This window comes from Urocampus carinirostris, chromosome 6 (genome assembly GCF_059441175.1).
Source record: "Urocampus carinirostris isolate Australia breed hairy pipefish chromosome 6, RoL_Ucar_1.0, whole genome shotgun sequence".
Lineage (NCBI taxonomy): Eukaryota > Metazoa > Chordata > Actinopteri > Syngnathiformes > Syngnathidae > Urocampus > Urocampus carinirostris.
The window spans coordinates 9,194,662-9,219,806 of record NC_142354.1 but is presented as its reverse complement, the minus strand read 5'-3'; the positions used below and the strand labels follow the sequence as shown (position 1 = coordinate 9,219,806).

General features: G+C 40.6%; 1 protein-coding gene across 2 annotated transcripts; it reads right to left on the bottom strand.

The window, feature by feature from the left end:
- Positions 1–136: 136 nt before the first annotated feature.
- On the bottom strand, positions 137–24,003 carry per3 (period circadian clock 3). 2 transcript variants are annotated; one of them, XM_088337764.1, is made up of 21 exons: positions 23,868–24,003; positions 18,657–19,022; positions 16,993–17,153; positions 15,226–15,344; positions 14,823–15,021; positions 11,834–11,885; positions 11,587–11,735; positions 11,394–11,472; positions 11,225–11,331; positions 10,801–10,957; positions 10,614–10,716; positions 10,311–10,439; positions 10,126–10,234; positions 9,906–10,017; positions 8,388–8,527; positions 8,142–8,306; positions 7,230–7,481; positions 4,766–5,628; positions 4,513–4,699; positions 2,886–3,072; positions 137–2,067 (listed from the first exon to the last, which is right to left on the bottom strand). In XM_088337764.1, exons 2-21 carry the CDS (start codon positions 18,914–18,916, stop codon positions 1,803–1,805), a joined length of 3,795 nt encoding a protein of 1,264 aa, XP_088193890.1. In that variant the 5' UTR covers positions 18,917–19,022; positions 23,868–24,003; the 3' UTR covers positions 137–1,802. The 2 variants fall into 2 exon arrangements, with proteins under 2 accessions (XP_088193890.1, XP_088193891.1); XM_088337765.1 differs by having other exon boundaries at positions 16,993–17,150.
- Between the last annotated feature and the right edge of the window lie 1,142 nt (positions 24,004–25,145).

The following is a 25,145-nucleotide window of genomic DNA, read 5'->3' as shown; positions in this document are numbered from 1 at the left end:
CAGGGTTTCTTGTAGGTTTTGCTCTCGAAATGTACATTATCGTGTGTTGCAGCTAAAAGAAACCTACTGAATCCTAACAAAACCTTGTGACGGCTGGTCCGTCATCGATATCCTCGCACACAAAAATCCTCAGACATCATCATCATTCATTTATTCATTCTTGTGTCACAAAACAGTCCCTGATTTCAAGACGATAAACCGTGAAGCATCGTCTGTCCTACAAAAACGACGTTACCGTCACAAGGATTTCAATTTGGTAAAGAAACGTTTCGATTGGAAGCGGCACATAACTAACCACCACATTCAGAGTCGAGCGGGAAAGGAAAGTCGGGCGGGAATTCAGAATTCATAGTGTACGCAGTGTCCACCCGCAAAAGAATAAACGCACGTTTTCACGACTGACACAAAACAGACACTCCGAATAAAATTCAGCAGCAATCCTTTCGATTCAAAGCATCCATTTACACAAAGCAGCATTTCTTTGTCTCCAGGCAACCGTTGCTAAACAATCTCACATTTAGCGATCTAGTGGACCGGATTTTCTGTAGGGTACGCCTAAAAACTCAATATTTGCCAGAAATCTAAAACCGCGCCTTATAATCACTTGTACCGCATTTTCTTGACTATTAAACGTACCTGACAAAATTAAAACATTTGCCAGAAATTCCTAAGTGTGCCTTATAATCTGATGTGTTGTAGACCGGATTTTCAGTAAATCAAATCGCAAATTCAAATTCCTTAATATTTATGTTTTATGTAATAGGTTTGGGGCAGCACGGCGGGCAAGTGGTTAGCGCGTGTGCGGAACAGTTCTGAGGTCATGAGATCGAACCTCCTGTTCGGAGTTTGCATGTTCTCCCCGTGCTTGCGTGGGATTCCTCCTACATTCCAAAAACATGCATGTCAGGTTAATTGACCGGTCCGAATTGTCCCTCGGTTTGAATGGGCGAGTGAATTGTCTGTCCCTGTGTGCCCTGCGACTGGCTGGCAACCGGTTTGGGGTGTCCCCTGCCCATTGCCCGAGGATGGCTGGGATGGGCTCCAGCACACCCGCGACCCTTCTGAGGGTAAGCGGTGCGGATAATGGATGGATGAAATAAGTTTGATTTTTCAAATTTTTGAATGCAACTCTTCTGTCGTGTAAATAGTCTAGTCCGCCTTATAAACGGACAAAAAAATCTCAGAAAGGGATGTTTAGAGTATGCACCTAATAATCAGGTCCATCTTTTTTCCCGAGCTATAAGGAGCACCTAAAAACACCCAGATTTCCAGAAATCTGAAAGTGCACCGAATAATCAGGTGTACTGTATTTTCTGGACTATAAGACGCACCCAAAAAAAAGAGAAAAAAGAAAACCCCACACATTTACCAGAAATTCCAAAGTGCGCCTTGGAATCTGGTGCGCCTTATAAACGGGTGCGCCCTATACTCTTGAAACTACGTTACCTGGATTCTGTGAAGTGCCGATTTTGGGGTTCAGCTTCAAAATAAAAGTCGCTTCCTTTCAGTCTTAGTGTAAAGCGTCGCTTGTATCGTGAATCTCGGCCTGGGCAGGACGGTCTTTGTCCCGCCACCAGAAATCCAAGTGGGCAAGGTTCCTGTTCAGGGGGGGGTCGATACTTTCAAGAAAAGAAGAAAAGATGTATAACGGTCATGGTCCCATGCCAGCAGTCACTCCAGAGCGGCTGAACCTCAAAAACCTGAAACTGACATTCCCCCCTTTACATATCACGCTTAACTAGACAAGAAATCCTTTGGCCTAATCCCAGTTGGGGTTTTTCAAAAGTGGCTCCCGGCGACCCTCAAGTGTCCCCGATTGAGTCCGGCTCCAGGAGCTCAGGAGCCGAGGAGCTGTCTGGGTCCGGGGCCGGAGAGGAGCAGGCCCCGCTGGCTCCGGCGCCGCAGGTGACGCATCCCCCGGTGTCGATCTCTTGCGGGATGGTGCGCTGGTGCATCCAGGGGTGGACCAGGGCCAGTTCTTCTCGTTGGTCCTGGCTGAACCAAGGCTGGTGGGCCTGAAGGGCTTGGAGTTTTTCCCTGTCCTCAGCTAATACTTCGCTCTGGTCCCTGTGGGAGAGCGGACGGAAATTTAACCCTCTTGAAGAACTTTCAAAACGGGAGTAACTGTAAAGAGGTGCGCTCAACCCTTTGGTCTAGAAAAAAAGATAAACTAAATAAGAAAGACCTGTTTCTATTGAGTTGGTATCAAATCTTCCAATTTGGAGGGGCTCGGAAAAACCCAACTAATCCACTAAGAAAGAAAAAGAAAACAATACTGTAGACCCTCAAGGTACTTTGACCCCGCCTCATGACGTTTTCACTTTAAGGTGTGGAATAAGATATTTTTCAACCTCTCTTTTAGGGCATTTTTCCCACTATATATGGCATCAACAACAAAACATTTGCAGTTACATCTCTAAGATGCTTGTGGGTCAATGTCATATGAGATATTAGTCTACTATTGTTTGCACTATGATGACATGAGATTTCCCTTTTTAAAAAGTTTTTGTTGTATAATGCCAGTGTCTAAAACTCATGAGAAAAAGTTACCGGCCACCAGGTCAGACAACTCTGAAAAGTTGCATGCCCAGCCATAAAGCTGCCCATTTTTCACAACCAAACAGAATAGGACGACTCATTGTAAAAAAAATCGAGACCTAATTTTTATACTCAGGGTAGATATTTTTTTCTGTGCCGAGAACATCTGGCTGGTGCGCAATTGCGCATGCACTCAGCTTAGAGGGAACATTGGTTATCAGCCTCTTCTTAGAACTCATATTTAGTGTCAGTATCGGCCCTGAAAAACCCATATCGGTCGATCCTTAATTAGGACCCATCAAAACCAAAAGAAAGGAAAAGTCTGAGAAGTGTTGGGGTGCTTGTACCTGTTATGTATCTGGTAGGTCATCATGACGTGTTCGGACGTGCGTTGTATTATGCTCCAGAGCGAGCTCTCCACCGGATTGTCGAAGGCGCGTTGATGCTCTGCCAGCACTTCCTGGCTCTTGCGAGCTTTGCGGGACGTGTCCGAAGAATCGTTGCTGGCAAAATATTTGCTGCTGTTGCTGCTTCCTGTCAAAGTGAAAAAAAAACCCGGTTACTTCTGCTTGGAGCTCTAATAAATACTTTATTTTAAAAGAAAAAATTCAAAATATTCTACTTGCTGATACAATCTTCTGGCTGAAATCATCGTGGCAGCCTCTATCAAACTGCTTGATCTGCGCGTGCAAGTACGTGACTCTCTTAGACGCGTTTGAATAAACTCATCTTTTTGGGGGTTTGGCTCGGCATTTGGACTGTTTGAAAAACGGTCCTTTTCTTACTTTTACCATTTTCATCCTAGAATATAAGAAACCTGCCAGCACACGTGTGAGATCACTCTCTACCGTTTCCATTCGCGTCCTTGCCTCAAGCCAAATAAATGCACTCCGTTGCCAGACCACCGATGATAAAAGTAAGAGAAAAGCAGGCAGGCGTGGTGGGGAAAAAAAATGTATAAATACTCTTTATACTCAGTTTTGGCATTGTTAACAGATACAAATATTTTAAACTTTTTAAGGACACCGAAAGTCACAATCTTTGATCCCCAGTCGACTCTTGCTGAGAGCAGGGCGTGAAACAGCAAATTTGCGGAATGTGTGAAAGCTTCTTTGGGGTTCTTTCCACTTATATTAAACAGCTGCAATCCATTATCCTCAGTTGACTTTAGCTGACAGCAAGGGACGAAAGTTCAATTTTTGGAGGCATTGAGTAGCTGAAGCCTGCAATTGGGGCCCACCTAAAATGGACTACACCGTTTTGGCTGTGATCAAATATTCCATGGGCCAGGATTGGGAATCTTTTTTAAGTTCGGTTCCATTGTGGCCCACCTAAAAGGAACAGTACTTTTTTTTAGCCGCAATTCATTATCCCTAGTCGACTATTGCTGAGGGTGTGGCGCAACCAGGGTTGCTGACTAGTTAAAATGTTATATTTTGGGATTTATGTTGTGTAATCCGTATTTGACTGTTAGGGGAAGTGTATTAGTATTTTTCAGGGTGTTGAGTTTTGTAAAGCAGAAAGGGTAAGAGAAGTACCAGTATATCACCACTAGATGGCAAAATCTCACAGGTCAGAGAAGGGTGCTTGGGTCAAGTCTCACAAGACCTCACGTGATTTAATGAGGCTTGCTCAATAAATGATCCTTAATGTCAACAATTAAATGGTTTCATGTGAGACTGACATTTATCATCTATTTTGCAGATGAGGTAAAACAACCACCAAAAAAAACAAAAACATATAAAACAAACCAGTAACACCAGCTGGAGCTAGCCCATCCACCTGGGTCCTGTAACAAGGGCAGGGGACAAGAGAGCAAATTTGTGTCATTGGGGGCCGGTTTCCCTTTTCGTGCCTAAAAGGAACAGCATTTAGGTGGCCGTGATCCAATATCCCCAATCTTATATTGCTGCAAGCAAGGACCAGCAGAAGGCACTTTCGTTTTATGGCGTTAGTGTTTGCACCATATTTTACCTGTATGTGAGGTAGAGGTTCCGTTGGAGCCAGACCCAGATCCAAGTGATGCCCCAGACTCCCCTGATCCAGACCCGGAGGCATTGGAGCCAGTCCCTGATCGTGCATCTTCTTGCAGCAGGAGGTCAAGCAGCTCACTGGATGTGGACTGAGCGTCATGATTCCCAGAATCACTCGGGGCGTCGCCCTGCAGAGGGGAAAATGTTCTTTTGAGACCGGCAGTGAGAGAAAAGTTGTGATGCAATTTAATCACCTCGTTGTCCACCTGCTCATGGAGGCTTTCCGCTAGGTTGAGTCCCGTGCTGCCCTGTCCGTCGCTCAGTTTGGGCAGTTCCTCCTGCAGCAAGTTGAGCTGAAGAGGAGAACTTGAGCGTGAGCTGGAAAACAATGCGCGTGGGCCGGCAGTCTCTTCCTCTTCCCCGACAGAGGAGCAGGCTTGAGGCGAGCCTGGTAGGGGACCGGGGGAGGTCTGAGCTGGAAGCACGGTCCGAGCTTCGGCTTGAAACTGGGGTTGCAGGAAAGGGACGGCCGGGGCGAATCCTGCCATGCTGATGGGGGCTTGGGGCAGCATGGCGGGGGAGTAAATTGATGGATAACCTGGTGTAAAAGCAGGGTAGTTGGGCAAAATGACAGCCATGACGGGTGTCATGAAGGGATTGATATTCTGTGCGGCAGCCAGAGGCTGCATGTTTTGAAAAGTGGGGATATTTTGCAGATTGTGGATGGCTTCCATCTGTATATTTTGCATGCCGGGCAGGTTCTGGTTTTGCTGCATGAAGTCGAAGCTATAGTTCATCTGGTTCTGCTCAGGCGGATGCACCACCTGAGGCGGGGCCCCGGGGACCTGTTGCTGTCTCGGCGCTTGGTCTGTTGCCGGTTGGGCTGCCGTCATTGGAAAGAACGGCGCGTGAAGTGGAGATGCTTGACTGAATTGCGCTGCCATTTGTGGCTGAGAGGATTCCGAAGAGGGCCAGGAGGAACCTGGGACCCGACGGGAAGGTCCGGGTGGAGAGGTGTAACTGTCTGACGAGCCCACAGGTTTAGGGCGCCTAAATCGGGGCTTTACTCTCCGAGTACGGTTCAGGCCAGCAATGTTTGTTGGACGTGGATATTCACCTGGTTAACATAGCATTTCAGTATTCACAAAAAGTGCACCATCAACCTATTGTACTGTAAATAGCCGGACTACAGAGCGCAACTGATTAAAAGCTGCACGTGCAAATTTAAGGACAAATCTCAATTCTGTCTTAAGAGCTGCACCAGATGACTTCAACCCAAAGGTTTAAACAGCCATAAAAAGGAACTTATTCATGTCTATTTCTTTAATTTAAAAAAAATCCGAATAGTAAGACATTATGCTGGGATTAAGACACTCCTTTGCAGAGTGCGTCCTCAGGAGACAATCTTAGTCAACTAGCGCAGCAGTCAATATTAATTGAATTGGCATTAAACTTACAAGAAGAATGAGTTGAATATTTTAGTGTCACTAATTATCGGGTCTTTTTTCAGGATAGAATAGAATATACCTTTATTATCATTGTTACAAAATGGGTTGAACATATTGTGACAACGAAATTGGACGTGGCACTCCAGTTTCACATTTTACAGTGAGGATAGAAGAGAACAAAGAAGATGTTTGTATTGTCCTTGTTGCAGGCTTTGTTTTTCTCCAGAGGGGGGCGTATGAGGGGGTGAGAGACAGAAAGAGATGGTCGGATCCAGCTAGGTGGGGGGAGGGGGAAGCTCTGTATGCATGTTTGATGTTACTGTACACACGGTCCAGTGTTTTTCCCCCCTGGTTGCACAGTCGACGTGTTGAATGAATTTGGGAAGCAGTCCTTAAGCATACCTGATTAAAGTCGCCGGCGACGATAAAAGCTCTGTCAGCGTGTGCAAGCTGCTGTTTATTGATAGCAGCGAACAGGAGATTTAGCGCTATGCTAACATTAGCATCTGGAGGAACGTTTCCACTCAGCCTGAAGAAAACTTATATATATAAGGAAAAATATACCCGATAATTGATCACCTGCTGCAAAACTAATATATATTCAATCAGCCGGCACTACTTGTTGGAAAGATTCTAAGCATTTATGTATAATGATTTCTGTTGCACTCCCGTGTATGTGTTAATGCAGATTCAATTAATATTGACTGCTGCGCTAGTTGATCGAGATTGACATCTACGGACAAAGTCCGCAATATAGTGTCTTTATCACTGCACAATGTGTTACTGCTGAATCTGCCAAGACTGCAATCTTACTCCATTGGGACAGTGGGAACCTCATCCAATTATTCATTCGCGTCACTCATTAGATGAGGAAGCATTTGTCAATCGAAGGGACCCATAGTTACTTGCGCCGTTTACCGGCACCTCATCAAATTTTTTCACTTTGACATTTAAAGCACTTGGCAGAACTCGCAGATGCTTTGTTTAAATCAAACATTCCGATTGCCCTGGTCTGCACCAGCTGCTAGACACTGGCTGAATTGACCTGCCAGGGGCGCACGATCACGCCATCGCGGGGCCCTGACAGGCAGCGCATCTGAAGAGATCAGCGGGAAGGGTTCGCCGGCTGTCTGAAGTTGCCAATGACACCCTTGCAATCATCCGCCTCGCAAAAAAATAAATAAAAAAAATAAAAGAACAAGCCGTACCATATTTAATGCCAGTATTTGAAATGTACGGAAAAAAGTACGGTATGTCTGTCAGAACAAACCTCTGTGCTGGGAGTGAGCCATTGAGCTGTTGTCCGGCTGAAGATAGAAACTGTAGGGGCTCTGCAGGATGCGGTTACGAAATTTGTCCACATATTCTTGCTCTTCCTTCTGAGTGTGAGCTGAGAGCACCTCCTTGGTGAGGCCGACAAGCTTCCGCTCCTCGGCGGCGGCGCTTGGTGCGGGACGAACCGGGGTTGGGGTGGAATCGGTGGGCTCGCTGCCCATTGGTACATCTTCCAGAGCAGTCGCTTCTATTGGGAGGAGCCACGCGCCAAATGTTTGGTTGGATTGAATTATTTTGAGAGCACATTCAATATGGACAATTGATCAGCAAAGATTTTAAGAAACGTAATATTAAATTGGGTGAGGAAGAAAAGGAGAGCTCTTAACCTTGACTCATATAAGTAGCATTTTAATTTGAAGACTTAACTATTGCAGTGAATTCATAATCCCAAAGGTGAGAACCACCAGGAAAAGTATGAGTATGTGTGTGTGTGGAGTCAAGCTTTGGAACGGTTTGCAAGACGAGATCAAACGGTGTCCAACTATTCACTTCAGGTTCAGATACAAAGGAACATTACTGGCGGAATACAGAGATGAGGAGGGTGGGGTATGAGTGGTGTGGGAGATTGGGAATAGTGCGTCTAGTTAACTTTGTGTTATTGTTACTATTCTTATGACTGTTGTTATTAATATCATTACAATTGTTGTTATATCATTGGTATATTTGGTGGGGAAGATGAAGAGGTACGTAATATGAACATTTGCTTCTTACTACCCCTTTTCAAACATATTATGTAACGTTATTTTGTTGTTGAGTTATTGTTTTTGTTCTGTTTTTATTTTGATGTTCGAATAAAGTTTTCATTCATTCATTCATTCAATTCTAGCAAAGTGTGTCGTGCACTTGCCTGATTCCGGTTGGGGTACATGGACGATAGTGCTGCTGTAGGAACACTGACTAGTGACAGAAACCACACTCATGGCCTTCGTGGACATGGTGATGTCTGTTAAAGGAGCACCGACCACAGCCGCGGCACTGGGCCCGACAGAAGCCTCACTTTCCAACATGGCCACTTAAATGAAAACAGGAAATTTCAGAAAAAATAGGAACAATCATATGCCAGTGAGAGAGGTGAGAAATTAAGTTTGAATACCATCTGATGCAGTTTGAGTCGTTTCATTGGCTCTGGCAGGCTTGTCGTCTTCCGAGGTCGAGGATGAGGAAGAAGAAGTGGCCAGGGAACGAGATTCACTTTTCCGTTTCAGAGCTGTCCCTGTGCAGCTCTCTAAATATCTTCAGGAGAAGGTAATAGAATAATTAATTGATGTTTATTTCACATTTCTCTTCATCAGAGTTCTATATTTTATTATTATTTCTATACGTGGTCGCTGTTTCGTCAGGCTGGATATTTGTACACCTTGAGAGTTTGTACAGTCTTCTCGTGGTCTCCTTGGAAGCTCAGTATTACTGGGGTCTTCTCTCCATATTTTAAATGTTTGATAATCTATAATAATTGGTGTTCCGAGTTCATCTTGAAGTTTATTGTAAGGTCCTCCTTTGTTCTCATTGCAAGCTCAAAATGAAAGCATGTCTTCTCTCCAGATTTTAAGTCTGTTGAACTGGAAACGAACAATTGGTCCTTCGAACCAAATATTGTACATCTCAATGTTTTTTGTATAGTCCTCCCTTGTTCTTCTTGCAAGCTAAAAATAAATTCTTCTCTCTTTATGCAAAATGTTCTAGATGTATATAAAAGCATTTCAATAATTAATAAAGCCAAATTCATTTTAAACTATAATGCATTGTATTTATTATATTGTTCTTTAGTTCTGCCTTACTTAACATATTGTGCAGAAGTCTGGGGCAATAATTACAAAAGTTCACTACAGCACCTTTTTATCCTCCAAAAACGTGCAATTACAACCATACACAGGGTAGACTATCAAGATCATACTCATATTTTATTCCTACAGTCCAAATTATTAAAATTGGATGATTTAGTAAAATGTTTCACTGCACAACTGCTATTTAAGGTCAACAAAAACATAGTGCCAGAAAACATCCATAAATCATTCATTCGGAAAGAGGGAAATTGCAATTTAAGGGGCTGTAGCAAATTCATAATCCCAAAGGTGAGAACAACCAGGAAAAGTATGTGTGTGTCTGTGTGTTGTGTGGAGTCAAACTTTGGAACAATTTACAAGACGAGATCAAACAATGTCTAACCATTTGCTCAAATTTAAATACAAAAAAAGATTACTGGCGGAATACAGAGATGAAGAAAATGGGGTATGAGTGATACGAGAGATTGGTAATAGTGCGTCTAGAACTATGGTTAACTTTGTTGTTATTGTTGCTATTGTTGTATCATAACTTATTATTAATATTATTACTATTGTTGTTATTATCATTGGTGTATTTAATAGGGAAGATGAAGGGGTAGGAATATAAGTGTCTGATCCTTACTACCCCTTTTGAACATAATATGTAACATTATTTTGCTGTTGAGTTTTTGTTCTGTTTTTATTTTAATGTTCCAAATAAAGTTTAGTCATTCATTCATTCAATGTTTATTAACTATAAAATTAACATAAGGCAAAAGGTTTGCAGTTGATAATCAGTTGACAGGAATAGAAGCATCGAATAAAGACGACACCAGAACCACACTTACCTAATAATATTGTCCACGCAATTAATCTGCTGGTAGGAGGGAACGTGTGTTGGCTTCCTGCTGTCTTCAGGATCCCTAGCATCATGATTCGAGGCAACTGGAACCAAGTGCTCTACGGGAACATCATCAAAGCCCGCATTTCAACAAAAAAAACAAACAAAAAAACAAAACAAAAAAACACGATTATCGAGACTATTTTGCCTTAATCACTTCACCCTACCTGGAGCAGGTTTCCCAATAAACGCAATCTTGTTGCTGGTATTAAAATAAGGCTGTTTCCCCAAACTCCTGACTCTATTCACGTCCGCGCAGATTTGCTGGAGAGTCATCTGTGGGTATGCAAAAAACAGGACTTTATTTACTTGTGCTGTGGCCACGCTTCACAGCAAACTAGACGTGACTTACGGGTTCCCGGTGCGAGTCCTCCCACAAGTTACCATTGCTGTCGCTCGAAGATGCTACGCTGATGTAATGCTCATGAGAGCCGTTACTTCCTAAGCTTCCATAACCACTGGAACCATTGTTATAGACAGGCTAGAGGTAGAAAAGGCAAATTCATATAGCTGGAAATATGTCTTTGCCATGCAGCATTACGAACCGATGAGAAATGGAATGCATTTTGACTTATGTAGCTGTAAGTTGCAGCCTAACTAGAATCGATATTTGACTTCTATAGCCGTCGATGGCAGCCAATGAGTTAACAATCACCTGCAAAAAGAGCTTATAGATCTTGGCTTGCAGATCCTTAATTTCTTCAAAGGTGACAGTTGGCTTATTTGTGGCAGAAAACACATCTTCATCCAGTGGAGTCCTACACGGAAAAAAAAATCTTACGCTCATATTACCTGGACCTCAGAAAATTGTGGTTTTGTTCATGAATTTGATGACTCCTTACGTTCGGACTTTGTGGCGTCCTATGATGAAGGCAACTTTGCGGCTCCAAGGGTTGATGAAGCTAGACCAGCTGGTGTCCAACGTGATGTAATTTCCGTTCTGGCAGCGCAGTCGTACCGGCGAGTGTTCAAACGGTGACTGACCCGCATACTTCAACACTGAAAATAAAAGGGATTGAAATAAATGACCAAAGATATTTAAAAATTCATACACCTGCAAAGGAGGTAAGATAAGTTGCCGGTTCGTTTCTTTGACTGTTATACCTCACTGTTGTTTATTATTTTGACTATTATTCACAGTTGACATCTTTGTCACTAACGGCCAATAATGCTGCTTTGATTTCCACACCCTTACGGTGGATCTGCTTTTAACTTATAGTGCCTCTTGAAATTGTAGTTGAGCAGGTCAACCAAATCAAAGTTTACCCTTCTGGTGCATGGACAGGAGTAGGGCACGATCGTCCGGATGTATGCTGGTTAACAACGACGTGCCGATTAGATCTTGAGGGAGGTAACCGAGCAACGGAACTGCCCTGCGGGAGGTCGACAAATGAACCAACGTTTAAAATAATTTTAAAAATGCACAAGAACAAACCTGTCGTCCACTTCTAGGAACACACAGCCGGGTGAATGGGTGGTAGTGAAGATGCGCTTGTCAATGGGGATTCGAGGTGCTAAGGGCAGGAAAAAAAGCATGAATTTCAAACTGATTAAATAACTATCATTAACTCATACTTTAAATTCAAAAGTTTCGACAATAAATATGGAATTTTATCGCACGTTCTTACCCTCGTATCCTGAAATGATGCGCTCAGCCAGCGCCAAGCAGCACAGCTCTTCAGTCTCCCCTCTGCTCTCAGTTCCTTGCACCTTAAGCAGGTAAGGTGTGACACGAAATGGGTTGTAGCGCATCTCCCCTTCATGATCCTTGCCACCTCTAAAACACAAGTGAGGAAGATCATTGCCAACCAGTATTTTCCCACAAAAGCTTAGTTATTTCCTTTTTAAATCTTAAAGAGCAAGCTAAATGCTGACCTGATCCTGCAGAAGAAAGACTTGACTTGCGCAGAGTCAAATAGAACACCCGCTGTGGAGATAGCCACAAAGAAATAAGGTTATTTTTCAGATTTTCATTGAGTAAGATACTTGCGCTGCATAATGCAAACCCCATTATAGTACAATAAAAGCATTTGTAAGTGAGTGACACTTTAATTTCCATTTGACAAAAAAGTTAGATTCTAGCAAACCTGTTGAAACTCAAGGTTGATTCTGCATTTGTTTTAATTACACACACTACACGGCTTTTTTAAATGACAAAGCCAAAACATTTACACAATGATGACACGATGATTTTACAGACTGGTAATACTTGTTAAAAAGACTGTAAAAAGGCACGGCCCATAAAAAACACTAGGGTGGCACCCTGGAATGCCTTTGTTTTTTTTTTTATTTAGTTCATTTAGGATGATGCTAAATTGTATGATTCCATTAACTGCATATCAAAAAATAATAATAATAATAAATTCCTATGCAGTAATACTTCGGTACTCAACCATAATTCATTTGTGATCATTATCCAAACACCAAATAGTTCAATCAATAAATCAATATACCGAAGCCATATCCCCCTAGTGGCTTGAGTCAAAAACACAGCTCACATAGACTAAAACATTAATTCCCATTCGGTCTTCCCAACCTGACACAGAACAATAAGCCCACGGAACAATAAGCCCACAGAACAACAAGCGGTGAGTTGCGGTGCCGTGCAATCAGTAGAGAGGCCCGGAAGCATTAACTGGTTTACCCCCTCTTATATGCGACGATATCAGCCATTCTTAACTATCCTTTGCCACACACAAATCTATCCCTAGCACACACCCTTGCATCAGACCTCACATCCAGAGCACGTTTCACCCCATCTATCCAACCATATTTGGGCCATCCTCTCATTCTAGTTCCCACTACTTCTGCACTACATACTACTCTTTTAGTCAAACGTCTTTCATCCACTCTTTCCATATGTCCAAACCATTACAGAACATTTACCTTTCTCTCCTCACTTCCTCATTCCTTAACCTCTCCACTTATGTCACTCCGCACATACTACGCGAACATCTCATTTCAAAGACATTTAACCTGTTACACTCATATACTCTCAAATCCCACGTCTATGAGCCATAAATCCCTGGTGGTACCACCACATCTTCATAAAATCCTTACTTTGCATCCATTAGCAGATCTCTACATTTGAACAATCCGTTCAGCACACCCATTGCCTTGCACCCTTCGCCCACACTCGTCTTCACATCCTCTTCCAACCCAACACCTGATCCACATATGAACCCAAATACTCAAAACCAATCAACAAAATCTCTAAACCACCTACCTCACCACCTCTCTAACACCTCATTACCTTACTCTTGTCAGCATTCACCTTAAGCTTCCTTTTCTTACACACTTTATAAAACTCCACTACCCAGGCACTCAGTCCTGCTGCAGAGTTAGCCACCAAAGTGGTTTCATTTGCAAACAACAGCTGACTTACATACAACCCAGCCTCACAAACACACACTATACCTGCTCTCCCTACGCTTACACGCACCTCATGCACCACTCCATCCACATACAAATTGAACAGCCAAGGTGACATGACACACCCACTCTTAACGGATATCACTCACTTACTTCACCACCCAGTTGAAGTACTGAAAAAAAAATTCTGAAGTAAGGATATATATTTTTCTAAAATCCTACGCATCGCAAGATATGAATAAACCGTAAACCTCAACAACAATAACTATTTAACTGTTTGGATCAAGGATGATTTTAGGTTCAGACATTTGAGGGTGCTGAGCACATGTCGCCAGATAGAAAAATTTCATTTGAGAACATTACATTACACTTTGTGGTTCGCAGAAACACTATTACTACACCATTCCCAGTTTTCACTCATGTAATTCTAATAGAGTAAACATACAGACTCCGTTGCCAAGAAGCATTTGAAACCATCCGAGCCTAAAAGGAGACGGTTGGGGGGGCGGTGCTAGGAATCATATGGACTGAACCATTTCAAGGCAGTGGAACATTTCCAACGCTGGGCACTTTACATTATTGTTGTACTTTTACTTTTTATCTGGCGTTTTTGTTATATAGGTCCAACCTGTCCTTTATTAAGGAAAAGAGTTTTAATAATGCTAAATTTCTGGGGGTGCCTTGGTTAAATTTGGAGTTGCTTGTGCACCTACAAAACAGGCTGGTAATGCCCATGGTTTGGATAATGAAAGTATGAGGCAATTTAAAAGCTATTCATGTACTGTTAGGCACTTGTACTTTATTCTCGAATTTTCAAATAATTTCCTTCTTTACCTCAATGTTTGGGGGCAGCACGGCGGCGCAGTGGTTAGCGCTTGTGCGGCACAGTTCATGTCATGGGAACCTGTCGTGGGTTCAAATCCAGCTCCAGACTTTCTGTGCGGAGTTTGTATGTTCTCCCCGTGCTTGCGTGGGTTTCCTCCCACATTCCAAAGACATGCATTTCAGGTGAATTGGCCGGTCCAAATTGTCCCTAGGTGTGAATGAGCGAATGAGTTGTCTGTCCCTGTGTGCCCTGCGATTGGCTGGCAACCAGTTCAGGGTGTCCCCTGCCCACTGCCCGATGATTGCTGGGATGGGCTCCAGCCCCCCGCGACCCTACTGAGGATAAGCGGTACGGCTAATGAGATGAGATGAGATGAGACCTCAATGTTTGTTCTTACAGCTTTCCTCTTTTCCTTCCCCTTATCACAACTTTGTTGGCACCAAACATTATCAGCAATACAATGAAAAATCTCTCAACATATGTTGTCGGACTCACGACCTCTTTCGAAATGATGCTACCAAAGATGGCTGCTGATCCCACTAGGCCACAAATTTGGCTGTGTTCCGTTCTGTTCGAGTTCCAACATATCGCCAAAATACCTCAAATTTTAGGTCGAATTGTCTCCTAACCCTTCAATGGTCATTCAAAATGTCGCCAAATTCTCACCTGTGTGCGAGTTGGTCCATGGCGGGAGATGCGGCTGTGCCGTATGCGAGTAGAAGACGTTGACGTCCTGGTGGAAGAGCAACTCCACGAACTTGGCCGACTCCAGGAATTTTCTTTTGCAGCAAAGGATGCTGGGAGCCTGCTCGGAGGCGTGCAGGACGCGCCCGCTCGAAAGGGAGAAGACCACCACGAAAGAGTCCTGACAAAGGGCATAAGGCTCACGTTTGCACGCACACACACACCAAAGCAGTAAACACATAAACACTCACGCACCACACAGGTGTAAGGCAAAAATATCGGGACACACACAAATGTATAACCAAATCTCAAAAATTGGCGAGGAGCGAGTCCCGTCAGTGCAAGTAGGCCAAAGTGGAGACTACAAACGAGCTGGCATCATTACCGTGTTCTTCAGGGTGTGTTCTGAGGTGACCCTTTCCAGCTCTTCACGGGTGCAAATGGTGGCGGTGTTTCGGTCTTCCTGGCCGTTTTGCATCAGAAGTTTGTAATACTCGCTATTGGCTGCAGAAAAAGAAACACGTTCAGGACTTGAGCCCTGAGCATATCTCTGGTGCAGTGTTTACGGGGTCATACGCCTTCTTCATGGTCAAAATTCAAAAACTTTTTATTGCCAGGTTTTCAATTTTCTGGTACCTTGAAAAGATCCAGTGCCAATCAATAAGTTTTTTGTTGTCGTCTTTGATCACAAAAAAAGTCCCCATCTGCCATTTTGAGCTTTTCCTATCTATGATGTATTTGTGTCAATGGGCTGCTATAAACTGACATGAATTCTGCCATTTTGCTTCAACAATGCACGCGCAGCTTCAATATACCACACTGGTTTACATACACGGAAAAGACTCTATGTGCAATGTTCCATCTAAGCTCTGACCGTGCGCAACTGACCACTGCCTTAACATACAAGAAAAGTCATCCAATGATTTGGTTCCCACATGCAGGACTGATGTTGCTCCCCATTATTGCAAGCAATTCTCACAGACTGTGTGATTGCTCAGACCTGTGGAAGCTTGGAGGCAACATTGTCTATAGGTGTTGGGTAATAATTGAGTTCCGTACGGAAGACAAAAAAACAAAAAAAAAAGTACTGTATGTATAAAAAACAGGACAATGAGCCAAATTTGGACTCTATAATGATATTGATTGCTCGGAAGCAGAGTGCATTCAATCTTTCAATGTTCAACATTAGTTATATTTTACTTATTTTAAAATTTATTTTTTGGGTCTGTGTCTAAATTTGTTAGAATAGAATTGTAGATGGTTGTTTTTTTGCATTTTATTATTATTTATAGCACGAAAGAGTCATTGTTTTCTTTTTTTAATTTCATTGTTATGCATTTTCAGGGATTTTGTGATGTCGTTTGACTTTAAATCTGTTCAGAGTGTAAAAACCTTAAAACATTTTTGTATTTTACAATTTCTTTTGTAAAAAGTTTGATTTTATTTTGAATGTGTTTTTCAGGGACCCCCTGCAAAACTCATACAATTACTAATTATTAAATAATTTGGTGCATTATATTTTATTATTATTAATAATACATCATTAAAAAACACACATTTTAAGGAACCGTTTGAGAGCCGAAAAATTTGAAGCACACGTATAAATCTTGTGATAATTGCTGGCAGCAAATGAATGCTTTTATAGGCTTAAATGATCATTTGACCTTAATTGACAGAATAACGTTTTTTTTCACCGTGGCTCAAGAGATAAGACAGGTTACTATTTGGTGTCATAATTTTGCTGTAGTTTGGGATTGAACAACATTCTTATCCTGTTTTTTTCTGGAAATATGAAAAAAAATTATACTTAAAATTAGCAAAAAATGTCTGCCCGTGGGAATTTTTTTTCACGTTTTAATAGGTTATATTTTTTTTTACTCAAAAAAAATAAATATATATATATATATATATAAACATCAGCAAAATTCTGTGCACAATTTATACATTTTAATTTATTGTATTACATAATATTTGTATAGAAATAGTAACTTGCTACTACCTAAGGACATGGTTGAATGCTACATTCGACATATCATTGGAAAAAATGATCATGTGCATGATTTTTTTGCAAAGATAAAATTGGGCAATTTACTGCAGCATACTAGACTAGGTCTGTGTACTGTGGTTAAAAACACTGCTTAAGTTGGGTTACCTTGCACTTGCTTGACACACTTGAGCGCATAATGCAAGGCCTCCACCGTGCTGGCTTTGCTTCGACTGCGTTTGTCAGATGGAAGCCTTTTCTTCATCTCGGCCACCGTGTTCATCATCTCTTTATGGACATGACCTTTACTCCTGTCTGCATTCACGCTGCTGTGCGGAAACATGAGAGGACAGTAGAATTTAAACGATTATAAGAGACCTTTCTTTTTTGAATCAAAAACAGAACATGAAATGTTTCTTGCCACAATCATGCATATAAGGTTTAAAATATTCAGTGCGCACGAGAAATTTAGTCTCAACATCGACAGATAAAAATGCGTTTATTCGGGGAATCAACTCCTTTCCCTGAAGAATTCTCGTGCCGGCGTAATGAGGGGGCCCCATCGTGGATGCAGAGCCAGAGCTAAGGCTAAGCTGCTGGCGGCGTTATAAGCCTTCGATACCGTCCGTAATAATGGTAAATGTGAACTCTCTACCAAATAAGACGAACTGGCTGTGCTGGTGAAAAACATCAAAGCGTACAGGGAGTGCAGTTTGCTGTGTTTTATGGAAACGTGGCTCACGTCTAGCATCCTGGACGCTAACCTGGAGCTACCCGGAGATACCCGGCTTCAGCGCCGTCAGGACAGACAGAGACACAAAAGCCTGCGGGAAGCGGAGAGGAGGTGGACTCGCTATCTAAGTGAACACGAGGTGGTGTAACCCTGGGCACAAAGTTTTCTATCTGCTGCAGGGACGTCGGAATTTTGGCCTAGCGTGTGACGTCATCCACTTCGCTGTTGCTAAACTACAACACAGCACTCCGAGGCCATCCTGTTAATCTGTTAATAAACAACAAAAGAATAGTGCTGGAAGTGTTTCCCTGTGGGGATGAATAAAGTATCTATCTTTCTATATCCTCAACAGCTGTGATGTCCAAAAAAAACAAAAAAACAAGACTCAGGTCCCGTTCACACAACATGTAAGGCAACTTTGAAACAGACGGCGATAGTAGTAGACAGAGATTGCACAGAGGTGAGTTTCACTTGGAGAAATTAGAACTCGGTTGGTATAATAGTCCATAATATTGTCCGATTAGGTCCTTGTTAGCGCCGGGGTTGCCGAAAGCTTACGGTTTTGTTAACCTAACCCAACCGGCAGAGTCCATTGGTATATTCCCGGATTGGTTGGTGTTTGTTGCCATAGTCGTTTTTGGTTATTGGTTCCCATTTAGCTGCTTATGGCATGATTTTGTTTGGCCCATTTTTCGCCTACAGTGTGAACTGATTTATTTCCAGTTGGATTGGTCCCTGATAGCTCTCTGTGTGTTATCTTTGCCAGTTAGCCCAATTTTGACTAGTCACTGATTGGTGTACCGTTACTCCATCCCCCTGCTACACAACGCTACAGGAAAACTACTAAAACTTGGCTTAAAACACTCAAAACCCCTTCGGTGAATTAACACGTAAACCAATATGTGTTGTAACTGACTTCCTGAGCAGTGACGTCAAGATGCAATAATTAGATCATAACAATGAAGTATATACAGATATTATGCAAAACATGTACTATTTTCCCAAATTTTGCATGTTTTAGAATTTGGGTATCCCTTCAAGGTAGCTTTGATTCTCGTTCGACTTGATTGAAATCATTGCATCTTTCGTGTCATAATACCTCTTAGTGGAGGCGGTGGTGGATCCTGTGGCACTTCCAGTGCTGTGATTGTCAGGGGAGGAGATGTCGTTGGAGCCGCTGGTCATCTCCTCGTCGTCCCTGCCCAAATCTCTGCATATGTGAACTCTACTGCTTGTAGACTGTTGCTCCGACGACATGCCTTCTTCTCCGCCACCTCCTTCTATTCTCGGTGGTATGGAGGGCTCTTCTCCGTCTGCGCCACCGTCGGCGGCCGGCATCTCTTGGCTTTGATCGCACATCAATAAGAATTCTGCCAATCTCGCTGGTTAGCCGGGGTCTTCATGTGATCGGATGCAGCAAAGATTTCCATGGGTACGATGATTTGTGTGGAAACTGACTTCAACACTGCATAATTTCAGGGGAAAACAAATGGTTATTGTTGTTGTTAATATGGGCTTATTAACTACATTTATATGCAGTCAATAATCTGACCATAGATTATTGGATGTCTGGAGCAATAATTAATTATTTACTTGCCGAAGGATAAATGAATAACACACATATCGTTTGAGGGTATTCCAATTACAAGGTTAAGGCAGGAGAGAGTTAGTTAAGTAGGTAGGCAGAGAGAGAGAGTGAGGGACGCAAAAAGACATAATTTCTGAAGGTAACTTTTGACATAAAACGATAAAACCATCTCTTGGCTTATGTCACCAGTGCAGCTTCAGTCAGCTCGTTCATGACACTTGCAAGTACATGCGTTTTTTTAAACAGGCTCAAATTAACCCAACTTTTTTAATCTTTCTTAGGGTTTAGGTTGGTGTTTCGTCTCTTCTTGAAGCAGACCTTTTTTCATTCTCACCATGTTCATGCTACACTGACAAATAAAACAAACAAAAACAGACAGGCAAATGTTACCAAATGTGTTCCGCTCGGAACAGCTTTGCTGAAAAATATGATATGGCCAATGAAAAGTAAAATATAAGAGCTCCTTGAACTTAGTTGGGTATTGTTAACACATACTTACTGGAGAAAATATTTTCCCTTTAAATTTCTAAGGACAACTCAAGCAACACATCCCACCCTTAGAAAATCGATGATTACATCTGTCAAATGAAGAAAATATTTTTCAGATGGTAAATAAAAATAACCAACTGTGATAACATAGTTACACATGTGTGGTTATCATTTAATAACTGGGGACGAGTTCAACGAGTTTGTGTTCAGAATTAACCGATCAAATTCGAATAGATATCAAATGGGAGTTTAAACTTATCTGAAATGAAGCGTCCCCAAATGAACCCTGGATATAATGTTGAGTGTTATCAGTTTTCCCTGATATTTTTGTGCTCAGCTCTTGTAGCACGGCATCACAGAAATCCTTTTTTGTAGAATCGAATTTAATTCAATTTTCTTATTGTCATTGCAGAAAACTTTGCAACAAAATTAGACATGGCACTCTAGGGAAAATATGTAATAAAAACATTAAAGAGAAAAAAAAGGTAGAAGACAATAGGGATAAAAGGCAGACAAAATATTTACAACGTAGTGCTTAGAGCTCAGCCCAAGTTATAATAATAGTGCAATTTTTGTGAATGAAAAAGAATAGTGTATCGTAACAATAGTGCAAAAAAGAAGCTCAATAACCTTTAGCAGTGACAAAAGCCACAAAATAAGTCACAAGGTATATATTTTCACAGTCACATGCCTAAACATTTAGCAGCAACAACAAAAAAAAATAGTTATTTTAACAATTGAAATGACTTCAGACACTTTAGAACCACCTTACATTGGCACAAATGTGAAAGTAAGGCTTTGAACTTAGGCTGCAAAACGAGAATGATTGAAAAAATCCAGGGAATACTTGTAGGCATCAGCATGCTTCTGTCATCTTGTACTACACGAGTCAATATGAAGTTAGGAATGGCCGTTTTAAATATACTTGCCAGTGTTTGAACAGACTTCTATTGAATGCTGAAGAGTAACTTCTAATTTTGGCATGACATCATAAAAACGTAAATACTGCATATGAAACGGGGGAAAAAAACACTTTAGAGAAGGAAATTTTAAATACATTCAAATACAATCCAAAAGTTGAAAATATTGAGAAGGGAAAGAAAAGAGTGGACAAATATTGCCACGTTACGAAATGCCCCACAAGAAGTGAAATTCTTAAGTAACGATCAACCAAAATCGAAATGGCGTTACAAAAACCTTGACTATAAACAAATTTGCTGCATCCACCATAAACTGAAAAGCTGAGAGCAGCCAGCGAAAACATCCTGTACATTCTCTGCAGGATTATGTAATCGGAAAGCTCAATTTGGAAGAATGGAAGTCATCTTGAGATAAGTCGGCACCATATATATTTAAACGTGCTCGAATTGTCCCTTGGCATGAAGGCGAGTTGTTGCTTCATGCTTGTCATTAAAATAGCTACTTTTGCTGTAGACTTTATATATTTATAGTTTATTGTGGTACTAACTGAGAACAATTACATCATGTCATTTAACTGTCTATATGTTTGGAGATGTCTCTTCAAATCATGGACAATTCATTACATCCACTACACAGAATCATCTCCAAACAGAAGAGCAGCTTCAGCGACAGACTGCTGTCACAGTCTTGTTCCACGGACAGACTGAGGAGATCATTTCTTCCTCATGCCATGAGGCTCTTTAACTCCACCCGGGGGAGTAAAAGCCTACATTAAACCCCACCCCACATTAGCATATTACCCTATTTTCATTACAGTGTGTATCTTCCATAACACGATTTAAATGCCCTTTATCAAAACGTTGTATTGGGTATTATTGTATTCTATATCTTTTATTTTATTATTTTATTTTCTAACACAAGGATACTGCTGGAAGTGTGAATTTCCCTCCGGGGATGGATAAAGTATCTATCTATCTATGTATCATACCGGTCAACCAGCCTACTGTGTGATAAAATATGATAATAATAAACTCTTCTCTTTATTTTCTTTCATGCAATTTAAAAAGAGAAAAAAATATCATCCCGGAATCATTACAAATCACCTAAAATATTACCAGTATTTTATCAATTCAATATTGCAGATTATGGCTCGTATACTATTTTTACAATATTCCAATATTTGGAGATGGTGATTTGAATTTTAACCACATCCAGCAATGTTATTCCAACAAGAATACTTCAAATATTTCAGTTGCTTATTAATAAATCCAGAATGTATGACATTGACATTATATATTCTATTTTCTCAGACAGAGCTGTATACGATTTGAAAATAATTCATACAGATTTTTGCTCAAATATTTTAAGAAATGTGTAGGATTTTCATTCAAACAACCATGTTTTTGCCAGACAAATATTGTAGCTCATTAGATTTAATTTTATTTGCCATTGTTTAAAAAAAATGTACTGGCCCTCGGCATGTCATAAAATTAATAATATGTGACCCACCAGAAATACATTTGTACCCAAAAAGTTTTTTTTTTTTTTTTTTTACCAGATGATGGCAGTAGCCCTTTGGTCACTTGGCCTTTGGCTTTCTGTTAGAATCTTAGCACACCTTGTTTCCAACATGGCAACTGTAAATAAGAAAAGTAAAATTGTCTCGGAGGGCTGCCGCTTCCTGAACAAGTGGAAATGGAAGTAGTTTTTTACTTTACTTTATCTGCCTGATTTTCCAAGAGACTGTGGCTGTGTAAAGGTGAAGCAACTGGAAGATGTTTTAACGACACAGCAGCACTTTTTCATGAGACCCAGAGAGTCAAACGAAAAAACTAAGAAGGCTAGCTACGAAGTCGTGACACTGATCACCAAGAACAGCAAACCTTTCTCAGAGAGTGAATTTGTTTAGGACTTTTTAAACAGTGTTGAGCTAAATAGTCGGCCCACACACATTTTCTGTTAACCAAATCTGGGCCGCTTTCTCAAAAGTTTGGACACCCCGTACCTATACCTTGGGCAGGTCTGCAACCGCTATATTGTAAATATTTGTCTATTCAACCTAATTTTTTATTTATTTTTCTTTTAAAGTATTTCATTCCCTGTTTGTCCTGGATTGCCACATCTTATATTGTTGTAAACAATATTCACAAAGTTACCAATGGCAACAAAGACTATTTTAACTCTATTGTGATATAAAAAATAAAAAAAAGAATATTGATAGAGGCAAGATTAAAAAAGGCTTGTAGACTGGCCTAAGTTGCAAGTGCATCAGAAAATAGTGCAATGACATATGTCAGCACCAACATTTTGTCTTTTCTAAAACATGGACTGACAGGAGCTGAGCTACAATGTGTTTGTTTACATACAAGGCATGTAGATAGATGGAACACAATTAAAACTCTAAGACAGGCTGCTTTATTTTACAGTATTCAAATGCAATACTTATGATTTGATTAATAAACAAAAAACAAATGTACTAGTGCTTTTTTCTACTCTTTCTTTCTCGAGCCACTCCTTTTGTACGATTTATTTTTGTAGGTGGCACCTTATTACTACAGACGCCCAATGACCATTTTGCCAAGGTAGCTTTTCTCAGCGATGCTTTAATTATCTGGCCACTTATGGTCACCTAGTCCTGTGATTTAAGTATCTCCCACTTTTTTTCTCCACTGTTTCATTTTCTAGTCACTGGTTGCCTGTGCAGCCCTTTGAGACTTTTTTTTGTGATTAAGGGCTATACAAATAAGTATGACTTGACTTGACGTTAGGGTTAACGTTTACACATTTGAGTTGCTCTGGTTTAGTTGGTATGTTGCATTACATTACAATGTAATTAAATCAATTTACAAGGCAACATAAAATGCATACTTGACATATCATTAAATGTTATTCTAACAAAACATAGCGTCCCAAAATTCTGAAGATAAAAATACGTGACATGTTGTAGTGGATGTCAGATGGCACTTGTTCCTCGCAGGATTAGTGAAGTTGTCATGACTAATGCACTGGTAGTAGTAGTAGTTTACCAGTTTAAAGTGTAACGGCTCGTTACTGCGCATTGCGTTACTCGACGTGCGTTAGCCACTTATCGGCTTCGAAGACATTTGACTTACACTTGACATCACGTAAAGTAATGATGGTTTAGTAGAGTAAACTAATAAGGTAATATCGTATGTAAAACAAAGTACGTCCTGGAAATATAAATAATATTTTAAGACTCACTTCCAAGTTGATGCTAAACGAGGTAGGTAGCTAGTTTAAGCTAGTACAAAAATAAAGAATAAATAGTAAACTTTTTGTAATATATTTTACCTTTTTCGCCGCACGGGTGACTCCTTTTGGATGTATATTTCCGTAAAAATGTTGTCTATTTAAAAGTAAATACGTTTTATGAAGGTTTGAATCCCAAAGCTAAAGCGACTAGTCTCTCGTGCGCTTGACACATTTGTGCAACGTGAGTTTGGTTTCCCGTGGCCCCGCCTAGAAGAAGATGATTGGACAGAATATTATTGGACATGGTCAGTGAATGGCTAAAATCTTCGTCATGGGCGTGTCTCGATTTATGGTTTGTTAAAACACAGTGGCGGTTCACGTGGATCCCAATGTTACGCAACATGACAACACGCATAGTGAAACCCGCGCATGCGCAATGCGCCCAAACCTTTCCCTTTGCGTCACGGTCGGAATAACACTTTACTATTGAAATTGTTATATTCATATTTTATGTTTCTAGTCATGCAAAAACTGCCTTCTGAATATTTGCCCGTTTATTCTAGCATTCATTTTTTTCTTTATTATTCTTCTACCACATGTTTATCTCGGAGTAGCATATATATATTCTCGTTGTATTCACTACATTAAAAGACAATTATATTCAAGAATGCACTAAAACAGGGGTGGGTGAAATATAATGAAATGTTTGATATACATAATTAGTAAAGTACTACAAAAAAAATAATGTTTTTGGGGTGCCCACTTTGTCCCCACCATCCTTTAGTTCATGGGTCTACTACAATGCTACTAGAGAAACACTACGAAAATAACACAAAATTACTACCAAAAAACATTAATATTTAAAAAATACTAATACTCATAACTAGTACTATGGAAATAAGGCAAAAATACTTCTATTGAAATAATTCAAAAATAATTCTAAGTATTACTTTTGGATGTATATGTATACATTTTATTTCATCATATTACAAAATATCACTATAGTAATAGTATATTACTACTATAAAAATACGACAAATACTCCAGAAATACTGCAAAAATACAACTACAGTAGTACTAGAAAAAAAACCATTTATACAAAGGAAACACCAAAAAAAACTTATTTGGAAATGCTACAAAAATAAAATGACAGTAATACAAAAATCTACAACAATAATGGTACTAAATACTAAAAGTTAGTAATAGTAATTCAAGTACCACAAATAAAAACATGTTTTTGGGGTGCAAACCCCCCCCCCCTTAGTCTATGAAATACTTCTGGATATAGATACTTTATTCATCCCCGTAGGGAAATTCACACTTCCAGCAGTATTTCTGTGTTGAAAAATAAAATAATAAAACAAAAGATATAGAATA

What these genes read in the sequence shown, in the direction of transcription:
- per3 (XM_088337764.1), bottom strand. Translation starts at nt 18,916, where the DNA reads ATGTGCGATCAAAGCCAAGAGATGCCGGCCGCCGACGGTGGCGCAGAC. An exon ending in TTCCTAGAAGTGGACGACAG is followed by an intron (nt 11,332 to 11,393) that starts GTTTGTTCTTGT and finishes GACCTCCCGCAG; the next exon opens with GGCAGTTCCGTTGCTCGGTT. An exon ending in TCTATAAGCTCTTTTTGCAG is followed by an intron (nt 10,440 to 10,613) that starts GTGATTGTTAAC and finishes TTCTACCTCTAG; the next exon opens with CCTGTCTATAACAATGGTTC.